Consider the following 23,879-nt stretch of genomic DNA (forward strand, 5'->3'; position numbering starts at 1 on the left):
AGTCGGCAGAGGAGTTAACTCCTCTGCCGGCTAAACTCTTTTTTTTTGCCACAGCAAGATCTGCTTGGAGATTACCCGGAGGGGCTGTCATCCACATTATCAAATCAACGAAGCCGTATGAATAAATAGATTGGTCTCCAAAAAAGGGACTCGCCGGACTAATTTTCGACTAACTCACGGCAATCTTCTTCAACATGGGTCACAATAGGTCAAAGGTCGTTGGAACTCTATAAAGCCCCCCGTCCAGGTGGACTCGGAGATGGGGAGGTTTTATATTTGAGTTTGATGCAAAGAAGCAAAGCATGAAAAAAAACGAAGGGAGCCTTTGACACAAAAAAGCGCACCACAGAAAAAAGAAAGAAGCTTATTACACACACAAAATAGAAGCTTACCAAGAAATGATAAGGAAAATTGTTTGCATACCAGCAAGGAGTCTTCCCAGGTAGAAAAGACTTTTTTCTAAATATCTTTCTCCTCCTTGACAACAGTTACCTCACTGTGTAGATAAAAACAGAAATGGAAACTATGTTAGAAAACTGATTTAAGACGCATATCATCTGAGAGATTACAGAAATGGGGGAAAATGTGTGCATGCCATTTGTCAAGCTTGAGGGAAAGGCATCTATATTACCCAAATTGCGTCTGTTGGATTCAGAAACTATTATATAAAGCACGTCCCGCCCCCACGTTTCTCCGTGTGGACCACCCATCCATGGAAGTTTGCGTCATGTTCCACCCACGTCTTTCCTTCGGCTTATCCAGATAGTGTTCACCTGTACAGATATAATCACCAAGGGCATCGATTTACGTAGAGCTTCGTAAATCGTTACGCCGGCGCCCCCTCCTTTTCTTACGTGGGTGTGACGGTAAAACGGCAGCACCATCTATAGCCGTTAGGTCAAGAACGTTGGGGTAATATTTCCCATGCAGAGATCCGACCACGGCTGTTTTTTGACGTATTTGGGCGTTTTTATGTCTCTTTATGTTTGGGCGCGAGACATAAAGAAAATGGTACAAAATAGAAAGCACGATAAAAACACTTTAAAAATGTCAAATAAACGGCCAGAGCCGATGCTGTGATTGGAGAATATTAGGTTAATAAGGCCGTACTGTGTTTTTTTTTTCATGGATCCTCTGGGCACCCCAAAACTGATGGGAGTGTGTGAACAAATTGCAAGGCCAAAAATCCCTTTCATTACATGTAGCCTGGGTGCCATTCAGGTTGTTCGCTCCTTCCTATGTTCGTTTCTGGAATAGCAGAGAAGCGACTCTATATATACGTACGAGGGGCAATAAGTAATAACTCTGACCCACTTCCAGTTGTCTGATCTAGATTAAATGCATGTGTAATGATTCATGTCACTATAGTTTATGTTGCAAAAAAGACCTCTGAACTAATTGTGGTTTCTGATTTACTGGTGTTTGAACTGAGTTGCGCAGTGATCCGGTTTTTGTATTTCAACTATTTGAAAGGACGCACACTAAAGGAGACTTTTGATGAAATGAAAGAAACTTATGGTGATATCGATGATGCCCCGTCATATGACCTTGTAAAACGCTGGCATCCTGAATTCAAACATAGCCGGAAGTCTGTGGAAATAGCTTCCAGACCTGGTCGTTCCTCTTAATTCTGCCATTGATGAGGCATCTGTTGGAGGACCAACCTGGGGTGTCCTACAAAAACGGTGTCCAGAGCTGCATCAAACGATGGGAGAAATGCATAACTCTGGGAGTTCCTATGAGGAGAAAGATTAATAACTGTGCCAAGTTTCATTAATGTCCTGCTATGGGAAATGAGTCAGAGTTATCACTTATTGAACGCCCCTCGTATATACGTATATACTATGTAATAAAAGTTGGAGCGAGAAGCGACTGTATATATCTGATACAGTGTATAATAAACGTCGGTGCGAACTACTATCCGGATGGTACCCAGGCCAGGCTACCCTCATTATGAAAGGTTGAGCAAATAACTGAAAAACAGCGCATACAAAACAACGAATTCGTTGCTTTTAGCAATAAAATATTTTCTTTGACTTTGTGAGACCTCACTCAAGGCTAGAAATACATTAGCCTAAGTTCTACTAATAGACATGGCAAAAATATATCTCCAGTATTTTCTTCTTTATATTGCAATTTACGGCAAATGGCTTCTCATTTTGCAGCTTCGTTGCGCGATTTTCAGTCGATCAGAAAGATGACGAAAGAACAGAATCTGATGAATCTGAGAATTTATTGTATGGTTCTGTAAATGCAGTCGTTTGTTCAATCTTCCTGACCACTTAAGACTTCATAATGAAGGCAGCATTTCTTTTTTGTCCAACTTTCTTTACCGTGCACTTACATCCGTTTTGCCGCACAAAAACGGATGTCGTCCATATAGAAATTTAGTACAATGTATATCAGTATGACACAAACTAAAAGTTTCCGCGCACTGGGACATTCGAGCGTCTCTCAAATATTGTACATCTTCATCGTCTGATAGTCGCCCGTTATTAACGGACCGGTATCTCCAGCAAATGATCCCTTATTATCCCACCTAAAGCCACTTGTAATCATGTGATCCGTCTGGCCCGTTTTTTTCTCAATACACACCGACCCTTGGGCAGTTAGATAGCTCTCACTAGTCTCAGGCGATCTTCCCTATCGATAAATAGCTGGAGATTAGTGACTTGGATGTAAATCTGTGCGAGCAAGGAGTTTTTTTAACCTCCTTGGTGCGAGCATTATTGATTTCTGCCTATTTGAGGAAAAACAAGTTCGTTCCCCTCTGGAGATGGTCAACATGACAAGAAAATCTCTAGGCTGGTATTCAGCCGGCTCCCGAGCCTCTTCTGATCTGTTCTCTCCGAATAGGACGAGAATGAGCTATAATACGCCTGGATACCGGGCTAAGAATATACCGAAAATCGGAAAATATGTCGGAAAATTCTATCTGATCTATGATAGAATGTCTCAGCAAGGATCCGGACTTGGTCTAAGATACCTGGCACATGCCATGGAGGTCGCTCCAACCTGGATGTCATGCGCTGATGTAGCAATCCATCCACCTAAGTATCTGAAGTCCTTGACAACCTCAAGCTGCGTGCCATCAAGAGAAGATACTTTCTCGTCGGCTGTGTTGTAAACCATGACTTTGGTCTTTTTTGCGTTCAGCTGTAGGCCGATCCTCCTACAGTGTCGCTACACTTCTGCGAGAATACGGGGCCTTTCTGCTGTGTCGGAGATCAACGCCAGATCATCCGCATTTCATGAATTCAGTATACTTAGTCTAGTAATTAAAGACTTGTTGGCTGTGATACCACGTTTTGTCACTTGTTTTGCTACATTTACGGTCCCTTAATGTAGGCATCTGGCATAAGGATTCAAATAAAAAAGACACAAAGAACTGACAGCATGAGTCTTGATATTTTATTTCAAAACCTGATTATACAAAGAAGCGATATATCTTACAGATGAACAACTCGTATATATACATGTAGTGACATCATAATTGTAACTTGGGAATTTTCCCCTGTGCTCACTTTTTTCTTGCTATCGTAAAAGAGTCTACAGGCTAAAATTAGTACTTCTGAATCAAGCATCATCTTGTATTTGAGCTTTTAAAATCAACATGCCTGATTTGCTATTCAATTACATTTGTACTTGCTGAAAAAGCAACACTCGTGTCTAAGCATGTAATCTAACAGGGTATGCTATGCAATGTGTTCAAAACATTTAGGGTTATTCCATTTAACCATCTAGGAGAGGGTGGTAAGTATTTCTTTTCAAAAGTGAGAGGTAGGTGTATCAAATTGAATCATAAAGTCAGCACACAAAGAGTTGGTACTTGACGTGAAACGAAAGGGGAGGAGTTAAAAAAAGAGTCCTGACCACCCCTCCTGAGATTCTGAAATGGCACAGCCCTGTATGTGTGAAAATTATTCATTTTTGTTGCCATTCTACCAAAGAGGTTAATCTTCATAATTCTACCAAGCTTTCCATAAAACTGGTTGTCAGTAAAAGAAAATTTACAACAAATCAAGATAACAATCTTCTACATAGCAAGCGTTGGTCACAAGGGTCCCAAAAGGCCCCCAACCTATGTATTTTCCATTTAACAAAGGTACATAGTATCTTGTGCCAGAGTTCAGACTAAGTAAGATTATTATAAAATGCAGTAGGTGATATGTCAAAGGTGAAGTTCATCGGACATAAACAAAACATGCTTGCTATAATGGGTGAGACTAGAACTGCTTACAAGTTAGGGGCCCTCACCTTTGACATATTACCCACGGTGCACTTTGCTGAGCATGCATACTTAGAATCATGAACCAAGAATTACCCATCACCAAAAAAAAATGAGAAACAAATTTAAAGCAAAATGTCCCTTCTCCAAGTTCATAGGTTCATAACATTTTAGATGCAAGTTTTTTAGTAACTTTTTCCTCACATCATTGCAAAAACAATCATTATGGCAGTTGATATATTCAGCTTATATATAAGTTGTCAATTATATTTTTCAGATTTTCATTGCTTTTGTCAGGAATTTGTCTTGCCAGCTGCAAGAGTGGAATGTTTCCAGGTGCTTTCCTTCTAGTAACATTTGTATGAAGTCTAATACATTTAAGAAAAAATGCAAGTACAAGGTCAAACTATTTGTGATTCTGTGATATAACATGCCATGACTGTGATTTGTCTTTAACACAGTTATACACAATTTACTTGTTACTTGAACCCCCTCACAAAAGGCATTATTCCATTTAGTTAACACTGCACACATGCGTTGGCCAAAAATGATCCGCTTCAATAACCACTCATGATTTAATCACCCGTCTACCGGAAGACTTCAAGTCGATTTCCACTACAAATTTACTCAAATGAGGGGGTTCCAAAGTTGATGTTCTACTTCTACGTGATGCTTGGTATTGGCTATAAAGACTGTTAGTGATTCTGATAGACTACAAAGAGTGCATGATTCTTCTGATTGGTTAAAAAGAATGTACTGATTCTGATTACAAGAATGTGTGATTCTTCTGATTGGTTACAAAGACAATGATTCTGATTTGCTACAAATCAGATTCTGATTTGCTACAAAGAATGCATCAATTCTGATTGGTTACAAAGAATGTGTGATTCTACTAATGGGTAACAAAGACTAGACTTCTTTAACAGAAGTCTACAAGTATATTCTACACCTGATTAAAACAAGCCTCATTCTCACTGTCTACTATCATGATCACTGTAATATCACCAGTGCTATGTAAGGCAATGTGAGTGTAAGGCCACTTTGTTGTTTTGACCTGTTACAGTAATACAAACTGTTTATTATCATAAATCACAATTTTTGAATCACTTATCAGTAAACAGGTGATGTAAGGCATTTCACTGTAGATGAACCTAAAATTTGACTTAACAATGACCTCTAACAATATTAGCAGAAATTCCAGCTACATTCCAAAGACATTAGGAAAGAAAGCAACGAAAAAAAAAAAGAAATACAAATGTGCTCCACTATGGGAATGGAAACACCATTCTTCGACAACCAGCAGCATATTCAGTAAACGTTAGTCAGCTTTGTTTCATGTCTCATAATTAGATCAAATAATTTCCTGTTACTGTATAATATCTATACCTGAAAGTAGAGAATGAATTTAACGATACTAAGCGCCACATGTAGTTGCATGCGTAGTTAGTTAGTGACCCTGCCTCTTGGACAAGAAGCTAAAGGTTTGAGTCTAAAACCTGGTTGTGTCACCTAACATACACGCTACTGGAAAGGACTAAAAGTCTAGAAATGGTGGCAGTCCTGAACATGGTCCACTGTTCATTATCCTTGTTCAAAGAGCTGGGGGAATTTCCCTGGTACAGCAAACCTGCACATAGCATCTGTCTTCTCTGTCATGAACATTGTTCATTAAGCTAAACTTGCTAAAGAGTCAAGACCACTTAAACGTGCAGTTAGTTTCAACTGTGCATCAAATTGGCCCCAGTAGTATGATTTGTCAAGGCACTTTATGAGAAGAGAAGAAGTAAGGCATTTCCAGGTATATCTTGATTGTCACCTTCTAACCTAACTTGGCTCCTTATTGCTTATAGAATTGCTTGACATTAAAACTTGTCCAATCCTTAATAAAAGCCGGTTATTTGTGATCACGCGGCATTCACATGTTTTCCACATACATTGAGTATAGTCCTTTTAATGTTCATTATTGAATTCTTAATATTTTACAGTCAGCCTTTGGCCAAGTAGAGTATCATTACAGATTTGTTATAAGAGAAGAAAATATGACTACACTGAATCAAGCAAATTTAATCAGCTAGCTAAGTTATGCTCCATATCATACAATGTACGTCAACGTTTTCTTTCTATATTCCTTTTTTTGTATGACATCCTAACGTTTTGCTAGTTTCAAACCTTACAACGCAGCATGACTACGCCAAAACATTACTAAAAAGGTGCCAATATACACCACAGTTAATTTGAAATATATTGTATCATACATCTTTTAAAGTACAATGTAGGATTCTTGCTTGTGGGTAAGAAAAGCAATTAGATACCTATAAAATCAAATTATCATTACTTCTTCAACAATGTCAGTTATAAACTGTAAGATGAAGATTAAAATTTCTTACAACAGAGATTGTCAAACCATTTCACTTCTAAAATTGGTTAGGGACGGCCTGCTTCCTATTATAAGGTCACCTTAAATGATCTGTTCCCACTTTGTTACTCTTGTCAAAACATTAGAAAGAAAACAGCTCTGTGAGCTAAAGAGATTGCAGATTTGCCTCAGTCTTATTAGATTATCCTTATAGAATAAACTAGCTCAAGGTTTGGAGTGCCCATGATGCACTGTGAGTGGCCTTCAACTTTGAAATCATACCCAAAATGCATCACACTGCACATTAGTTAATTAGTAATGTTCCGCACTTTCCCTTTATAGTGCATGTATATACATTCAAAATCTTTGTAGTAAAAAATGTAAATACAACCAAACTTTGTTAATACTTGCATCAAAATGAATTAAGAAACAGATTGAAGACTTCTTAAAACTCGTCTGGCTCCTTGTAGTCGGGTTCGGTGACAGCGAAGTAGTCGTCTAAGAAATTGGCCAGAAATTCGAACGTTGGTCGTTTTTCAGGGGAGGTGTCCCAGCACTGGAAAAGAGTGGGGAAAAGTTGTAAGTAGAAAAAAATATGCATACTATAGAAGTCCGTACTGGTAGATTCCAACCATCATCAGCAAAAGATATGATTGAGATGTCAGCACGATAGCCAACATAGATGTCTAATTGAAATAAAGGAAACATGATTTGCTTTTTTATTTACTTTGATACACCACAACGCAGATGTTTTTTCACCTTCAACTTAAGCGTTTTAGGTTGTACCCATCAGGAAAGCAAGCACGAGGAGGCTTGTTCCATAAGGATACAGTTCTGGGAAAGAAGCTTTCAGCGTGGAATTTTTTCTGAGATGTAGATTATGAAGAAAACCACTTCGATGAAAGCATTGAAATATGTCCTTGCACACTAACAGAATGCAACATGCTAGAATGGTTCCTTACCTTGATCATCTGCTCATACAGGGAGTCAGGACAGTTGAAGGACTCAAGCGGCATCCTGTAGCCTCGCGAGACCTGCTGCATGACCTGGGCATTGTTCATACCTATGGAGTAGACAAAGACAGGTGAGTACAAACATGGTAGTGGACGTAGTATCCAGTATTTGATTAAACTGCTGCCTGGGTCCCTGACACTGTTGGCAGCAGTCTGATAGCCTTCACACCGTGCTTCCAAGCTAATGGGTTCACACTGGCAAGGCCGCATACTTGTATGATATATTTCTTAACACACTCCTTCCAAAATTTCCTTGATCTACTCAAACCTCTCCTGCCTGTAAACTGCAATTTGGAGATGGCACTGATGCATCCACTGAATTGTTTAACGTTCAAAATCACTACAGTACTGCAATTCCAATGCTTCACCTGTTGTAGGTAGATTTACAAAAGTTCGGTAGAATTACAGAATTGCTACAAACAAGAACGCACCTGGGTAAGGGATTTTCCCTTTTGTCAGCAGCTCTGTCATCATGATTCCGAATGACCACACGTCCGACTTGATGGTGAACTGGCCGAACTCTATCGCCTCTGGTGCCGTCCATTTGATGGGGAATCTCGATTCTGAAAGAGCAGCACAACAGGTACTTATTAAGGGCAATGCCAAGTGCAGAATGATGACTAAGAGTGTACCTGTTGGGTTGACAGTGTGTTGGTACGTATTGCAATTTTGTGACGCAATACTCGAGCTTTCCCTGGGATCGGAGGTGAAATCCTGTGTTTGAGGAAAGCCACACCTCTCGGTGGCACCCAAATGGCAGCTTGCTCCAGACCCTAGCGATTAGCCCTGCCTATTGTAAGCTCCTCGCAATTCAGCCCTTGGCTGCGAACAGAGTAGTCAGCCCACGCAACAACCAATAACCAAACTTTCACTATTCGTAATTCTCAACTGGAGGCAAAGATTTGGGGGCAACTTGCTGGCACCTTTGACCGAAAGGGTTTCGAACTCTAGTGCGATCAGTCAAATACTTACCAGCAGAAGCTTCATAGATGTCGTCGTTGACCAGTCTGGCCAGACCGAAGTCGGCAACCTTGCATAGGTTGTTGTCTCCCACAAGGACATTAGCAGCACGCAGGTCACGGTGGATGTAGTTCATCTTCTCGATGTAGCCCATGCCTGCCGCAATCTACGAGAAGGTTTGAAAAAAAAAGGCTTATAATAAGATATTTTCTTCACCACTAATACTGCACATGTAGAATCGATCTGCATGTTGAAATTTTCAATGTAAGGTGCGGGTCAGTGTTTTACACATGTTTTTGATGTTTGTTATATTATAGTGGTCTGCATTTTCTCTCTTCTGGAAAAGTGAATTAGTTAAAGGAAGATATGGTATTCTACAACTAAAAAGACGCTGCAAAACAAAAATGGCATAAAACACCGAGTCTTTCTAGTACCCAGATTCTATGTCATACTTTAAATCAACATGTTATATCCTTTTATTCTCTAAAAACCTAATACAATAAGGATCTTTTAATTGTTTTCTAATTCTAAAGAAATTCTAAGAGAATCAAGAATTTTTTTTGGATTCCAAAAATTTTTTTAAGAATTTCAAAAACTTATAACAACATACCTGTGCAGACATTTCCACCAGCTCTTTGAACTTGAGGCTCATGCCTGACCCCTGACGGAGATAGTCCAGCAGACTGCCGTGCATCATCATTTCAGTCACAATGTAGATTGGTTCCTGGGAAAAAAGGGAGGTGAAAAAAGTTAACTTTGGCGACCAGCAATAAGGCTAGCAAACACGGGTTTGAGAAGTCACATGTTCTATTCCTGGCATTTCTGGCTGCGCACTGCATCATTAATATAATGCACTTTACACGACTTTCCTTGTTCCACCCTGGTGTAAATGGGTTTACTTACCAAATTTCTATGGTCAAAGGAAAGAACACTGGGATGGGTTCTGCACACCAATACTGTGCCTAAGGCACAGTGGAGTAGCAACCTACCTACCTACCTACCTACCTACCTTGACCTCCAGGTCGTTGGGGGGACAAGGTAGCCATGAAGAGTAGCAACCAACTGCCACTTTTATCCATTTAACCTTATTGGGTTAACAAGATTTGGGAAATCTATTCTATTTGTAAATTCAGAGATCCATGAAATAATATAGTGTCTTCTTACAGTTAGCATTTAGGGCATCAGAACATGGCACCATTGAGAGGTGAAAAATGACGTACCTTTTCTGAACAGACGGCATAGAGGGATACCAAGTTCTTGTGCCGAAGTTTCTTCATAATGTTGGCCTCTTGGAGGAAAGCTTGGGGAGACATTGTACCAGCCTTCAATGTCTTAATGGCGACTCTAGTTTTGTTGTTCCACGTGCCTGTACAAAATATCATCTTGTGAGAAAATAAACTGCACCGTAAAACCAGGCATGCACAAGAGTTGTTGTCTAATTGTAGTTACAATAGAATTCATCACTGACAGTATCTGGTGAATGCTTGGTCATCGTTGCATCAGAATTCTGTCCACTGCATAGTACCTCTTCTGAGTCTGACTTCAAACAATATATACGCTATTGAAGATATGTTCTACTGACTTGCTGTTCTATACACATGACTGACAACTGTGTACTCTCACTCACCTGCCCATACTTCTCCAAAGCAGCCGGCCCCCAGTTTCTTGTCAAACTTGAGTGAATTTCTGTCAATCTCCCACGCGTCTTTGGCGAGACCACCTGTCTCTGGGTTAACCTTCGGGCACGACTCTGTCAGCTTTCGACACAAACCGTCCGACGACGCTGTAAATACAATGGGACACAATCTTTGAGTAATGTTGGATAAACCCCCCAAAAAAGGCTTGATATCTCTTGATCATCCTAGACAATGATTGCCAGAAACATGACATGAACTTCCAAGGCTCAGATCATTTGTTCTGGCCATGTGACTTCATGCAAGTGTGACGTACGCAATGGGAAAATGTTGTTGGCAGTCGATGTTGTCCCAGGCCCACAACTTTTTGAGAGGAGTAAAGGAGACAATCTACACCATTCTATAAACCGGGACAGGGGGCGATACTGACTTCCAACAACCTTTGACTCATTGCTGATGTCACACCTGCATAGAACCACCTGTTAGATCAGGCAGCTAACTAGGACTGCGCAAGTCGGCAGAAAACTCCAGTGATTCCATTTCTTAGTTGAAAAACAGGAAGAAATCATGTTGTTGAAAGGAAATCATGATCAATTAAAGGCAAAAGATTCTGTGCATGTTAGTTATGATAATTGTATAAAGTGCATTGGTGCATTCCAAAAGCCTTTATGTGACTTACTTGACGATCGACGTCTGAAGTCCCCGAATATTCCTTGTATCGCAAAGGAAAAGAAACACATGCAATTGAACCAGCGCAAAGCATTACATGCCATGGCAACAAAGAGCAGATAGCATCAGAGCAATATATAGTTTATACTTAAATACATGCATACAAGTCATGTTCAATGTAGATTCTGATCAGTCTGGGCCTATTTCCAGATGACACCAGTTTAAGATGACGATTTTTCCTACTCTCCACCTGAAAATAAAAACCCTTTTATGTTATAATTCATGATTTATTTGCATCTGAAATCTTACCTTTATAGTGTGCGATCAACTCAGAAACGCTGTCAAAGTGCTTGCGTTGGGAAATGTAGTAGCCCGTGTTGTCGTGCTTCATGATTTTGTAGTGTTTGGCGTTCACTCCCTTCACCTCCTCCCAGTCCCTAACAGACAAAGTGTAAGTGTGGCCACCTGAATGGAGCAAAAAGTCAACATCCTTGTGTTAAAGATATGTCAAATACCACCTTAAAATCTTTGATTCAAAATCGTGTTCTATGTGTTTAAATGTAAGAATTTCAAAATTAGTATTGAGTCAGACACTGTTTAGCGTGATCTGCAACTGAATTACAAATGACACGTTGAGTATCAAGCTTGCCAAAACAATTGAATTTTACACTACGTTAAGTACATCTGTAGCACTGTAACTTGTACAGCTTCCTATTTTAAACGTACAACCATAGTTGTAAAGTTTTTGTCAGAAATCGCAGACAGCTATCATAATATTTATTGCCTGAGGAACAATTCACCTTTGCACTAGTTTACAGTTAACTCGGTCACAGTAACCTACCTTGGCGCCTTTCCGGCTCTCTGACCAAGAACGTTCCCGGGGATAGAGTGGGCGTCATTGTCAGTAGTCTCTCTGCATCTTTTCTGGTGATCTTGCCAAAATACCAGCTGTGGGAAACAATACAAACCAGTTTTAACTTCCGGGTTACAACATTTACCTCCATAAAAGAAAAACAGAAGGTGTGTTAGTTAACCCTCTCCCTACTTAGCCTAACCCTACTACCTAACTCCAACCTTAACTAAAACCTCAGTTCAGTTCATCTTCTGAGAGGTGACACTTATAAAAAGAAGACACCATCATGATGGTGTTTTCAAGTAGTTTCTCCCCTCTGATTGAAGAGTCATTATTGCTTCTACCACCCAACCAATACAGATTGGGGTGCCAAACTGCTAGCCTGGGCCCATCCTATTTCTACCGGGATTTTTAGGGCAGCGAGTGCATTAGAAGCCCCAAAATAAGATGGTATCCAGGCTACCAAATGGCTACTTCAGAGTCCTAAAGGCTGTCTAACTTGGTGTGTGTTCACAGAGTGGCAACCTGCCAGAGTGGAAGGCAGAAATGGAGAATTCCAGGTCAGTGGTTTGGCTTTGGTCCAATGTTGTAAACAGGCAGGGTGGCCCATGGCTACACCCACGCAAATCAATAGGGGTAACCACACTGAGCTTGTTTTAGAGCAAGAGATCATTGTATTTTGCATTTATTTCTTCAAATTTAGTAAGAAACGTCTTGGTGTCAACTGATACATATAGAATACAACGCGGTGTATTCTGTATCACCCGAGGTATCAGCCCGACCGCGGGTCGGATCGCCCGACGGCCATTCGATGGCGCCGCACTCGGCCCGCTCGAAACAGTTCGATTTATTCGAATGGAGCCTGTGTGATAAGCCTTTTGAACCGGTCTGATACGGAAGTTATGGCCCGGTCCGGAACACCCGCATCGAACATTTTCACGTCACAGGTATGACATAAAGAAAGAGGAATATTGACTGAGATGGAGCTTTCATGTGAAAATTGTGACAATGTAGTTTTGCCTATCATCGATTCACACACATTTAACTACACATATAAACTGGAAAATTCAAACTTAAAAGGCATTTTCTACAAATGTATATCATGAGAGCATCATACTGGACAAAAAACTAATTTAGTTTGGTATGATAAAATATATTAAGTAAATGCTCCTTGAAGAAGATATAGACTTGTCTTCTTCAAGGTACATTTTATCATAACAAACAGCAAAAATATCGGGATCTTTCTAGTAATTGTTTCTTTTATACTTACTCCTCTGATTCCACTGAGGCAGATGGAGCAATGTAATTGCTGGGAACGTAACCTTGCTGGTTAGTGGTCATTGACTGTGCCATCCACCAATCGCCGTCACTGTAAAATATGATATGAAAGGAATTCTGGTTAGTGGTGATTAGCTGTGCCATCAACCAATTGTCGTCACTATAGCGTATGATATTAGCTCAGGTTAGTGGTCATTGACTGCGCCATTTACCAATCATCGTTGCTGTAAGGGTTATTGTTTGTCATCTACCAGTTGCCTTTCCTTTTAGGTACAAAATGAATGGTTAAAACTTGGTTCTTATCAACTTTGCCTTCTACTAATTAATCATCAACAATATTAGGTGCAACACATTAATACTTGCAAAAATAACCACCTTATTCATTGACCATTGAAATTATATTACGCTAGGAATTCCTAGAACCCTGTGCCATGGTATGCAAGTTTTTTGTAACGTTACTACTTGCTGTATAGTTTTGTAAAATAAACCCATAAACATTGGAGCAGGCATTTATCAACCTCCTTGGTATTTATATATGATGTTGATGACGACATGAAATTTCTCACCATTTACATCATGTGGACCTTAAGAAAAGAGAACAAAAAGTCGAGAAGCACACTCTCCTTAGTAACCGCTAGAAAACAAGAGTAGGCCTTACTTGTTGTTGACTATCTGGAGTAGGTCTCCTTTCCTGAAACTAAGATCGTCCTCCGTTCTGGCTTCATAGTCGTACAGTGCTTGGAACAACAGAACACCCACTGTGCCCTGCATGGGACCTGGAGTGACAGAAGCATTTTTTCACCTCACTGTATCAGCATTCATTAATTTGGTAGGTTATGTTTGCCCTTTGTCCTATTAGTGACATCATGTGCATAAGGTCACGTGTTAAAGATGAGAGGGTCACTATTTTAATTTGAAGGTGGTTGCAGGATCAGTTGAAATTGGTGGGTGGACACTATTTTAAGCCCAACACAAGGATTGATAACATGCAACATTTTTGCAATGTTATTTTGAGCCAAATATGATCTCTCTTTAAGTTATTTCTCTAATGAGTAGTATGAGGCAACAAAAAATTGGGAAAACTTTTATTCAGTACCTACTAGATAAATAATGTTGTATTTAGTCAGAATATCTTCTTTCTTCCTATTTCGATGTTCAAACTTCCCTAGTCGAAGAAAGGTCATACGCACAAATTCTTTCTAATATGAAAGTGCAATTGTCTGCTATGATTTGTCTGCTGTCCTCTACAAGCCACAAAAATGGGCTATATGGAGGTGTGCCCTCAAGCATGTGCAGTGTCACTGAATGAAATGACGAATTCTGAATGAAATGCCATAGAATTCTGAATGAAATGCCATAGGGCTGTGAATGAAATGACAAATTCTGAATGAAATGCCTTCAGCTAGGGGAGCAATTCAGACTTACCTCGTATACAACACACACCTAACCTTTGTGCAGAATGATATTTTAGTAACAACAAAAATGACAGTATCTTAAGTTTATGTGACTGCAGCCCCGCTCCAGTGTTAGACACTGAGAAAAGGGGGGATTCCTTGGAGGCATGTTGCTGGCCAAGGAGCTGGCCAGTGTAGGCCCAGTGGCCAACTGTTTGGTATCCAAGCCAGTCCTACACTGTCACCGTGAGTACCTGGTATCCGTATAGTAGTATTGTCATAAAACAAAAGTCCATTAAAAACACGAAATTATAAGTTCAAAGCTTTCTCACCGGGAGTTTGATCGTGAAAGCTCGGAATGCCAATACGAGCATTTCCATTGACGGGTGGTCCAGCGACAAACGGGGTGGCAGATTGAACGTTCATCCCAAAAGGGTCAAAACCAGTGTCTGGTACATCGTCAGGTTGGTTCTCCTTGTTCCCCTTGTTCTTGTTCTTCTTCTGTTTCTTCCCGTCTTTGTCCTTCTGTTTACTTTTGCTAGATTTTCCGCCCATTCTGTTGATCTAAAGGTGGGGAGGGAAATATGATTGATTATTACCAAAGTTTCTGAATCATGAACTCTCTAACTGATAAACAAGGCCCATTGATTATGTCACTTGATTCATCTAGTAAAAGATGAAGATTCATCGCTGGTAATTATCATTTAGCATGAAGACTGAATCTTACATGCTACCACGTTGGATGAGTCTAAATTCTTCAAAAAGTTTTGGGCTGGTCAAGTTCAGTCACTCAGCCTTAATGCGTAATTTATCTAATAACTGTTTTCAATTGGCTTTTCAACATGCAAAAAAAGGGCTCACAGTGTCCAACTAAGCCGGTGACTATAGTATTACAATGTACCTAGTAAGTACAGCCAACAAAGCCACATTTAGCCTTCATATATTAGAAGGATTTCTTGCCAAATGCCGTTGTGAACAGCAGTTTTGAACTTCTGAATCACAACATGTATTCATACTGCAGTACAGCGCAGGTCTACAATCGTTCCAGGAACTCATTATAATTTGAAACAACACTGCAATGACGCAGATATACATGTAGTTGCCTGGACTTCATAAGAAAACACAAATGGCTGAATTAGATTAGATTAGTCTGGGCGCAGTGGGTGGGTTGTGTTGTCGGTTAGGCTCTTGTACATGAGCCGCCATTTCTTGTCCTGTCGTCAGGTCAACACTGTAATATGAAGCAAACTGCACCTGTCTTTACCAGACTCCTTAGTTTGCTGAGCGAAAATAACCAGAAGTTGGAGTACAGTACATTATCAAGCTGCTAAGGGGACCCATTATTAAACATGACCTTCATTTTCCTGACCATACTCAGCAAATATAAAAAAACATCCATTTACAGCTTCTCGGTTTATGCTACCCATGAATTTAAACACATGGGCAGACAAATGGCATCAAACACCACCATGTTGGCGTATGTAATTGTAAATAAAAATTCCAGGAAAATATGGCCCGATCGCGGGTAGGATCACCTGACGGCTGAAGACGTGACATCAACTACACATCGCATCAACAACTTCGTCAATTCGAACAAAAAAACTGGGCAAAGGAACATTCAAATTTTTGATAGCGGCGCTCTTAATCAAGTTTGAATAGTTCGAATTGAGCTATGGAGCCCCAGGCCGTACCGTAAGATACGGACCGGTCGGAACAGTCTGATATTGAACGTAAATACGGACCAGGTATGATATATTAAGCTAAATACGTAGCAGCATCAAAACTGGCCTGAATGCTACACGATCTGCATGGAGACCACATTCATATTATAATATGTGTACTGTGCATTTTGGCAGGGTTGGGCAAGTTTTCTAAAATCGACTTGTCCTATCAGGCAAGTAATTTACTTGCCTGAACCAACTTTTCACTTGCCCGAAATTTAAATGACATTTTTCTACGTATTTTCATGGCTTTAATGGAATTCTTGTTATTGACTCTATTTTCTGTGTTAATCAAGCAATGCTTGATGCCATGACTGTGAAAAGTAGCAAGTGCATCAAAATCTCACTGAATGGAGAAAAGCTAACTTGCCCGATCGAGCAAGTGGGGAAGGACATGCACTTGCCCGATTGGCATTTTCACTTGCCCGGGACAATTGGGCTAGTGGACTTGTCCAACCCTGTTTTGGTGTTCCTATTTGGTGGCGGGTGACCCGATCCCTGGGGTCAGCCATGCTAGTCACGGAAACGTCTCCACCACAGGATGTGTACCCAGGCATGTGATCCGCCTGCGATTCTCATGACTGGGAGGAAGTAGGATGGCAAAACAACTGGCTGTGGGCTGAACTGTTCTGCAGGAAAGGGGGGGGGGGGGGGGCTTTGTTTGTTTTGGGGTGTATACTATGAATAAGGTACATGGGTGTGTGCTAAATGTCGTGTGTATGTTCGTGTATGTTTGTGCGTTTGTCTGTCTGGGGGGGGAAGCCTTTGTTTTGGGGTGTATACTACATGTATGAATAAGGTGTGGGTGTGCGCTAAATGTCTTAGATTATATGTGTTGTTAATGTGTATGTTCGTGCATGTTTGTGAGTTTGTCTGTCTGTGTGTGTGTGTGTGTACCTGTGTATGTTGATGGAGCAAAACCCTCACAAAGCTTAGAACAATTCTAAGTATCTACAATCTCACATTACTACACAAAACTAACTATTCCATCTATTTCTTTTGGCTGGAGTTCTCTTTGACTCAGGACATCTGTGTCAAAATAAGTGACAGTTTGCCAACTCTTATTATATCAGATGTTGTGGAAAACCTACTTATACTTTCAGAGACCAATATGAGAGTCAGGTTTGATGTTTATTGTGCCTTTAGGCAATGATAACTTGTTGCCGGTTGTGTCCACAATCTCAGCCTGTGTCGTGCTATGCAGACTGCCCTGAGGATACCTCGTCAAAAATATCCGCAACAGGAAAGTTCCGTTCTGCTCAGACCTCCAGCATTTGTGTACTTCCTAAAGCCCAAAATATCAGGCAGCTTGGGGCTAAATTCTAAATACATCTTTGCTGTGCTGACCAGTTCTCCCTCCTTTGAATAATGCGTTAACAGGTGGTCATGGCAAGCACCCCTTTTTATACTAGATTTGTCCAGAGCTATTAACTTTTGTTACTGATGACATCTTACCTTAACTCCCATTTCCACTAAAGGCAGCGTCCACACTGCCACGATGAGTAAAATCAAAGATTGGACAGCAGATCTCTCAATAAATTACAGTACATACTACAAATCTTTGTGTGTTCTGTTGTCTTTTAAACCATACTTTCACATCTTGCATTTAAAACGTAAATAAGTAGACAAGACAGAGTACTACTAGAGTAGAAATATGGAAGAATTACAAAAAAATATAATATAAATCATTAAACACAGGCTATGGCAACTGATACAAACTTCATGATGATAAACAAACATCCCCGCCATTCATAAAAAAAGTGCAAAGGTAACAAAAGTAACTCTTTCCCTCCCCTTCATAGATCTGGATATATAACGTAAAATTCATTACTCCTTGGAGTCAGACGATATCAAGATTTGGCTAGCATTGGTGTAAGAATAATGCAAAATTGATACATTCTTCTAAAAGGGCCTGTGACGCTGAGCATAGGAATTGGGTATAATATACAAATCATCTACAAAAGGGTGACAAAAAACACTAACAAATACCTAGCGATAAAGTCGGCGTTGAAGAAGAACATTTCAGCTAGTCGGCTTGGTCATAATTGTCGCTGTCAGACTCATAGGAGCTATAATAGGACTGCTGCCGACATTTGCATCCTAGTTTTAGAAACAGATCGGGCTTCAGAAAAGAAGAAAAATGGTGGTTGCTGCTCAAAAGTTGTTACTGTTCAAGCATCGACAGAAAAATATATCAATTCTCCCACAAGAAGATGGTGCTAGATCTAGAGCGGGGGCGTCTGGGCAGCGTAATGAAACATTCCGGGAACTATTCGCTCTCTTGCGTCAAAGAGGTTGGCTGCCATGGCAACGGGGTCTAACATGAATATTCATGCAGGTTTGCGAGGTCAATTGGAAGCATGAATGCACGAGCCAGACGTGTGAATGAACCCCTCATGGCAAAGGCAACAGATCAAGGGTTCCAACCACTTACTCAGTTACTGTTTAGATAAAAAGTCAACTAGGGAGGGTACAATGTACTGGTACAAAACCGTTTGCTAGGTACTCTAAGACCTCAACAATTGAAAAATAATGTTGCCTGTGTGTTATCACTCAGAGCCTTCTTAGGAACGACTTGAACACTTGGATTATCTGGAGTGTCAATAATCACAGGGATCACATTCAAATTCATAATTCATTGTCTTTGTCAAGTTTTGTGTTTTCTATGCGGCAGTTTTAGGGTACCCCTGGAACAGTATGTACGTAGTCACTACACAATTCTTACTAGCCCTCAGTTGATCCTATTGAATCGTAATTGATAAATCTACACCTTTTTGAGTTTCCAAATTTGATCCAACTCCCAGTTGTCTGACCGTCATTGCGTACAACAGTTTGAAAGTACCACAGCATGCCTTGATATATCAGTTTTGAATTGAAAGTATGCCTTAATATATCATATGATCAGTTTTAAGTACTAGAACAAAGTACTCATAATAGTTTAGTTTTAAGTACTACCTTGGCTTACTCATCTAACAACTATTACTGGGTGAAAATCGGCCACCAAAATTTGATTTTTGTTATAAGTAGAATATGGTGCAAAATGTACAAAAAATAATGTATGATTTCAAGGACAATAAAAATACATGATGTAAAGAATTTTCTTCCTCAAAATCTAAGAAATTTGTTGAGCTATCTGTCGCAGCCTCTGACTTTTCCTTTTCTTTGTTAATAAATGAATTGATACTTTAAGCACTGCCTTCTCTGTATCGCCATCTTACCAGCACCCCACAAAGAAATGAACTTTGAACCTAATCACTTCAACCGCAACACCTAGCAGACCAAAGCAACGCGCCAGCCAAATCACTCTCTTAAAAACAAGCAGATCAAACAAGCTTGTCACATTCTTCTGGTATGCTGGCCTCAGTGGCATGCTGCCGACAGTTCGTCACATGATTTGCACTTGCAAATGTTTGAAAGTGATGTAATTTATATATAGATGATATAATTTTATCGCTGGTCAAGGTCCAATACATGAAGGATAATGTTGCCTTCATTCTGTTGTCCCTGACCTTTGCATATTGCCTCATGCTAGTTTGTTTGTTTGTTTGTCTGTTTGTAAGTAAAATACACATAGGGTAAACCAGCTTATGGAGTAACACAACAGGTTTGCACTGAAAAGAACAAGCCGGATGGACCCCTGCTCTTTTTGATAAGTAAGCATTTGGTTCTGTGTTATGCTATAACCAATCCAATTCTAATTGAATCTGAAAATTACTAAATAAATGAGCACCTCAGCCTACAAGGCCCATTCTGAAATATTACTGTAAGTTTACCGTCTGTTCAAATGTCTGTTTTTCTTTAAGTTTGACGCACGTGTCATAAACTTTGACCAGCTACGTTTTGATTGACGAAAAAGTTTTTCATGAGGAAATTTTACAATTATTTGAAATCGTGTACGACAGAGCAATAAATATGTTGCAGGTCAGCTTTTTCATGGGAATGGCTTATAAGAGTTATGATAATTGAAATGAAATCATTGAACTTCAATGCTGGCATAGTGTAGGATTGTTTAATGTCTCCCGTGCTGATAGAAATGGGAAAACTTGTACTTAAACTTATATTTATGATATACTGATATTGTCGGGCTTCCAACTAGCTGGTGGTTGCTGAGTGACCGCATAGCAACCAAAATTGGATTTGTGTGCCTTTGATAACACTGTGGCGGAAATATGACTTAAGATATAAACTTTAAGTAGGATTCAAAAAACATCAATACATAAAACAATTTCTTTATCTAAAAAGAATATGAAATTTGCTCAGCTATCTGTCAAACTTTTGGTGGGTCAGGGTCTCTAGTCTCTAGTGAAAATTGTAACTAATGTATAGCTGTCTAAAGTGATGCAATTAGATGGTTGTGAGATCAAAGGCCAAGTTTGAGTTATGGTGTGGGGAGGGGGGTGACAGATGCAGAAGTTGTAAGGGCTCCCAGATATTTTCCGTTAGTGTCCAAATATTTGCCGATATCACATACATGTAGTGACATAGCACCCGAAATTCCAGAACAAATTCTTTGGAGTATCTCAAACACCATAATGCAATGCTTCCATCGTTGTCAAGTTCACTTGTAAAGTTGATGACTTAACCCCCTTTAACTGCATGTGCCCTATGCCTGAACAATGATGACAATTTTATTACGTTATAACTGTAAAAGTTATAGCAATAAATAACGTTACTCTGATGTCGCTAATATGTGAACACATGACTTAACGGTCTTTGCCAAACTTTTTTTTTACTTGGATGGAAAAAAGTACCGATTGGTCAATTATCAACTCTATGTTTGTTAATTTCTGCGAGTCTGTCCAGTTGAGAGGAGCAATTCAAGCTAGTGGCACTGCACTTCCTGTGACCTGGTAAGGGAGGGGTGGTCACTCAGGGCATACGGAAAACCCCAGGGACAGCACATATTTCAATGATGACTACATTGATTATGGGTGGTTTCCACCAACTATCTTTGTCCTCCTTTACAAGTACTTTCACAGCTCATTGTCTTCAATTCTCAAAGTAAAATGGACTAGTTGTCAATGGCACTATTACATTTGATTCAGAATGCAGTCTATATAAGACAATTTGTTATCCAGGTATCCATTCTACCACAGATTGGCCATGATCCCTTCGGTACAGGACAATATTTCTGCTGCTGGGGTAATCTTTCGCACCCATTAGAAGTTTTGCACGGTAGGAGTTAAAATAGCCATCCACTGGACAGAAATTACTCCCCTTGGGCCAAACTCCTACCCCATGAAAATCCTACACTTGGTGCAAACGATTAGCCCGGCACCAGAGAGCTTCATCTGCCCCGTAGAGAGCCTGCACTTAGCTTCGCAGGCCAAGCCACGAATAGACTGGATACCAGGTTACTATTCTGTGGGCTGGAGGAAATAGAATTGAGGCATATACTATATAGCAACATCTTCAGTTGGCAAATCATTCCTACCTTACGATTAATCTATACTTTTTTCACATCCTGCATAAAGATCAGAAAACAAGACTACATGTTCCATAAGGAGAGACACAATAACAGAGAACAGCAGAGGTTGAACATCCGGTAAAGACGGGATGTGTGTTGTGGTGAAACCTAGATAAGGAGTTCGGGTTACACTATCCCATGTTCAACAAACAAACCAACATACTTCCAGAATAAATTACACCTCTTTCTATATTTTTCTTGGGGTTTTATTAACTAAGCGTAGACTAACAAAATAATTTTTAAAAAGTCATAGACTAGAGTTTGTCCCTCTATGTATTCACTATTCAAACTTCATACGTATTTTTCATGAAATTTGTGTCACTGTGTTTTGGATAAAAAATTGAATAGCCATTGAATAGTATAATAATTGTATCTACCTTGAAAGTAGATATCACTAGTTTACCTTTATCCATGGGGTAACCTATATTCATTGTCTTTAAAAACTTGGCATTTAAGGATTTCAATTTGACAGATGAAATTGCAATATTTTCAAAACATTGCAGTTGGAAACCACCGTCAATCAACCTGATATCCCTAACAACGGATATAGGTTACCCCATGGAAAAAGGTGAACTAATGTTAACGTCAATAGGGCAATACACGATAGAAATTTTTCTGATAAGTTCAACCAATTATACATCCCAAGCATCGACAAACTCATCAGTATGTCAGGTTCTTTCAATAGTTGTTTGTTAAAACTTAATTACTTTCTGTGCTGAGATTTGACATCCAATGGCAGCTTGCACAGTACTACAAATCATTAAGAAGGTGAACCGGTTAGATGAAGACCTTTGACCGGTTTAGCTTTCATATTTGACTGAATAAACGAATGACGATGCACGACTATGAGAATATCCTACACAAGAATTGAAAAATTAACATTAAACTGTTTAAAGCATTAAGGAGAGGGTGTATGGTGTTACTTGAGACATTTTCAGTGAAAGTGAAACTTAAAAGAGCACTGGGCGTCAAACAATACCAACACCAGGGGAAAGTTTACTTCAAAAATAACTTGACAACAATCGATGACTTAGTTCCAAACATCTCCTGATTCCTCTGTACCGCTTGTTGGAAGAGCCTGAATGACTTGTTTTAAAAAACCTTCCCAATACTCTCAGTCAGGGTCAGTCCGGTGGATGTTGTCTGACTTTATTTCCGGGTGTTCCCCCAACACGAAATAGGGGCGCGGCACCCCAAGTCGCGTCGCTAGGCGTCAACAAACGCCCCCAGAGCAGAAATAAGACAAAAATCCTCACACTTAAGGCTTCTGCCGACATCTGGAGTACAAATTTTAGACGTTAACACTCTCTGAACATGGCTACATGCGGTCTGCGAACAACACACTTGTTGAGGAAGTTAGACTCCATAACCATCGCCTCGCCAGACCATGTCGGCGAATGCTGACAGTTTGTAGGAATTAAACCCTTTTACGTTCTCAAATACCCACCCAAACCGAGCCCAAACTTTCTTGGATACTTGAAAAACCTCACAAGAGGTCCAACTTACCTGTTAGATCGCGGAAAAGTGTCGAATTCTGTCCTGGATGGAGGCACGTCTACCGGACTCAGAGCTAACTTCCCTCTCCGCCAAAATGACCCAACTTCCGCGTTAGTCACGTGACCAGTGACGTTTCTATTGTGCAACAGGTGTGTTGTTGTGCACTGCAGTACGGAGCGCGGCGGAGGGTGGCGCTTTCGCTTCTGTGATCTTCTGTACCAGACATATAACCTCCTTGATATGTGCAAGTTATAAAGGTATTGAGAACGAATTAGATGCATATGGGCCAACTTACGGTTAAGAACGACAAAATTTGTTTTAGTCTATTGCACGTAATATTCCAACACAATATTACCAACTACAAAGACGGATATATTCACAGGTATTATCAAAAGAAACCCAGTCCATATACATTGTATCATACCTTATATATATATATATATATATACATATAATGTACGTACCTTAAGTTTGCATACATAGGGCAGTACGTTTTATACACAACTCTCTGCAACAGTGAGACAATGTTTTACATTCCTGTCACAGAATACTGTTATCAACATATTGTTTACCAGCTTGGGGCCGCGTAGCACAGTGGTATTGTATTCGGCCCGTGATCGAGAGGTCGCCGGTTCGAATCCGCCTACCGTGATGCCGGTCTTGTGCCCTTGGGAAAGGCACTTTACACGACTTTCCTCACTTTACTCAAGTGAAAAATGAGTCGTCCCTCGGATAGGACGTTAAATGGAGGTCCCGTGTATGGGGAGAGCCATACCCCATGCACGTTAAAGAACCCCCACACGTGCGAT

The 23,879-nt window shown here is 40.1% G+C and overlaps 1 protein-coding gene across 1 annotated transcript; it reads right to left on the minus strand.

The window, feature by feature from the left end:
* Window positions 1-3,396: 3,396 nt before the first annotated feature.
* On the minus strand, window positions 3,397-23,244 carry LOC118427636 (tyrosine-protein kinase Yes-like). The gene is made up of 13 exons (XM_035837516.1): window positions 23,080-23,244; window positions 14,718-14,949; window positions 13,650-13,767; window positions 12,984-13,082; window positions 11,702-11,808; window positions 11,170-11,325; window positions 10,185-10,340; window positions 9,778-9,923; window positions 9,168-9,281; window positions 8,570-8,723; window positions 8,029-8,160; window positions 7,547-7,647; window positions 3,397-7,140 (listed from the first exon to the last, which is right to left on the minus strand). Exons 2-13 carry the CDS (start codon window positions 14,938-14,940, stop codon window positions 7,030-7,032), a joined length of 1,617 nt encoding a protein of 538 aa, XP_035693409.1. The 5' UTR covers window positions 14,941-14,949; window positions 23,080-23,244; the 3' UTR covers window positions 3,397-7,029.
* Window positions 23,245-23,879: the final 635 nt, after the last annotated feature.

The sequence above is a fragment of the Branchiostoma floridae genome, chromosome 12 (assembly GCF_000003815.2).
Source record: "Branchiostoma floridae strain S238N-H82 chromosome 12, Bfl_VNyyK, whole genome shotgun sequence".
NCBI lineage: Eukaryota > Metazoa > Chordata > Leptocardii > Amphioxiformes > Branchiostomatidae > Branchiostoma > Branchiostoma floridae.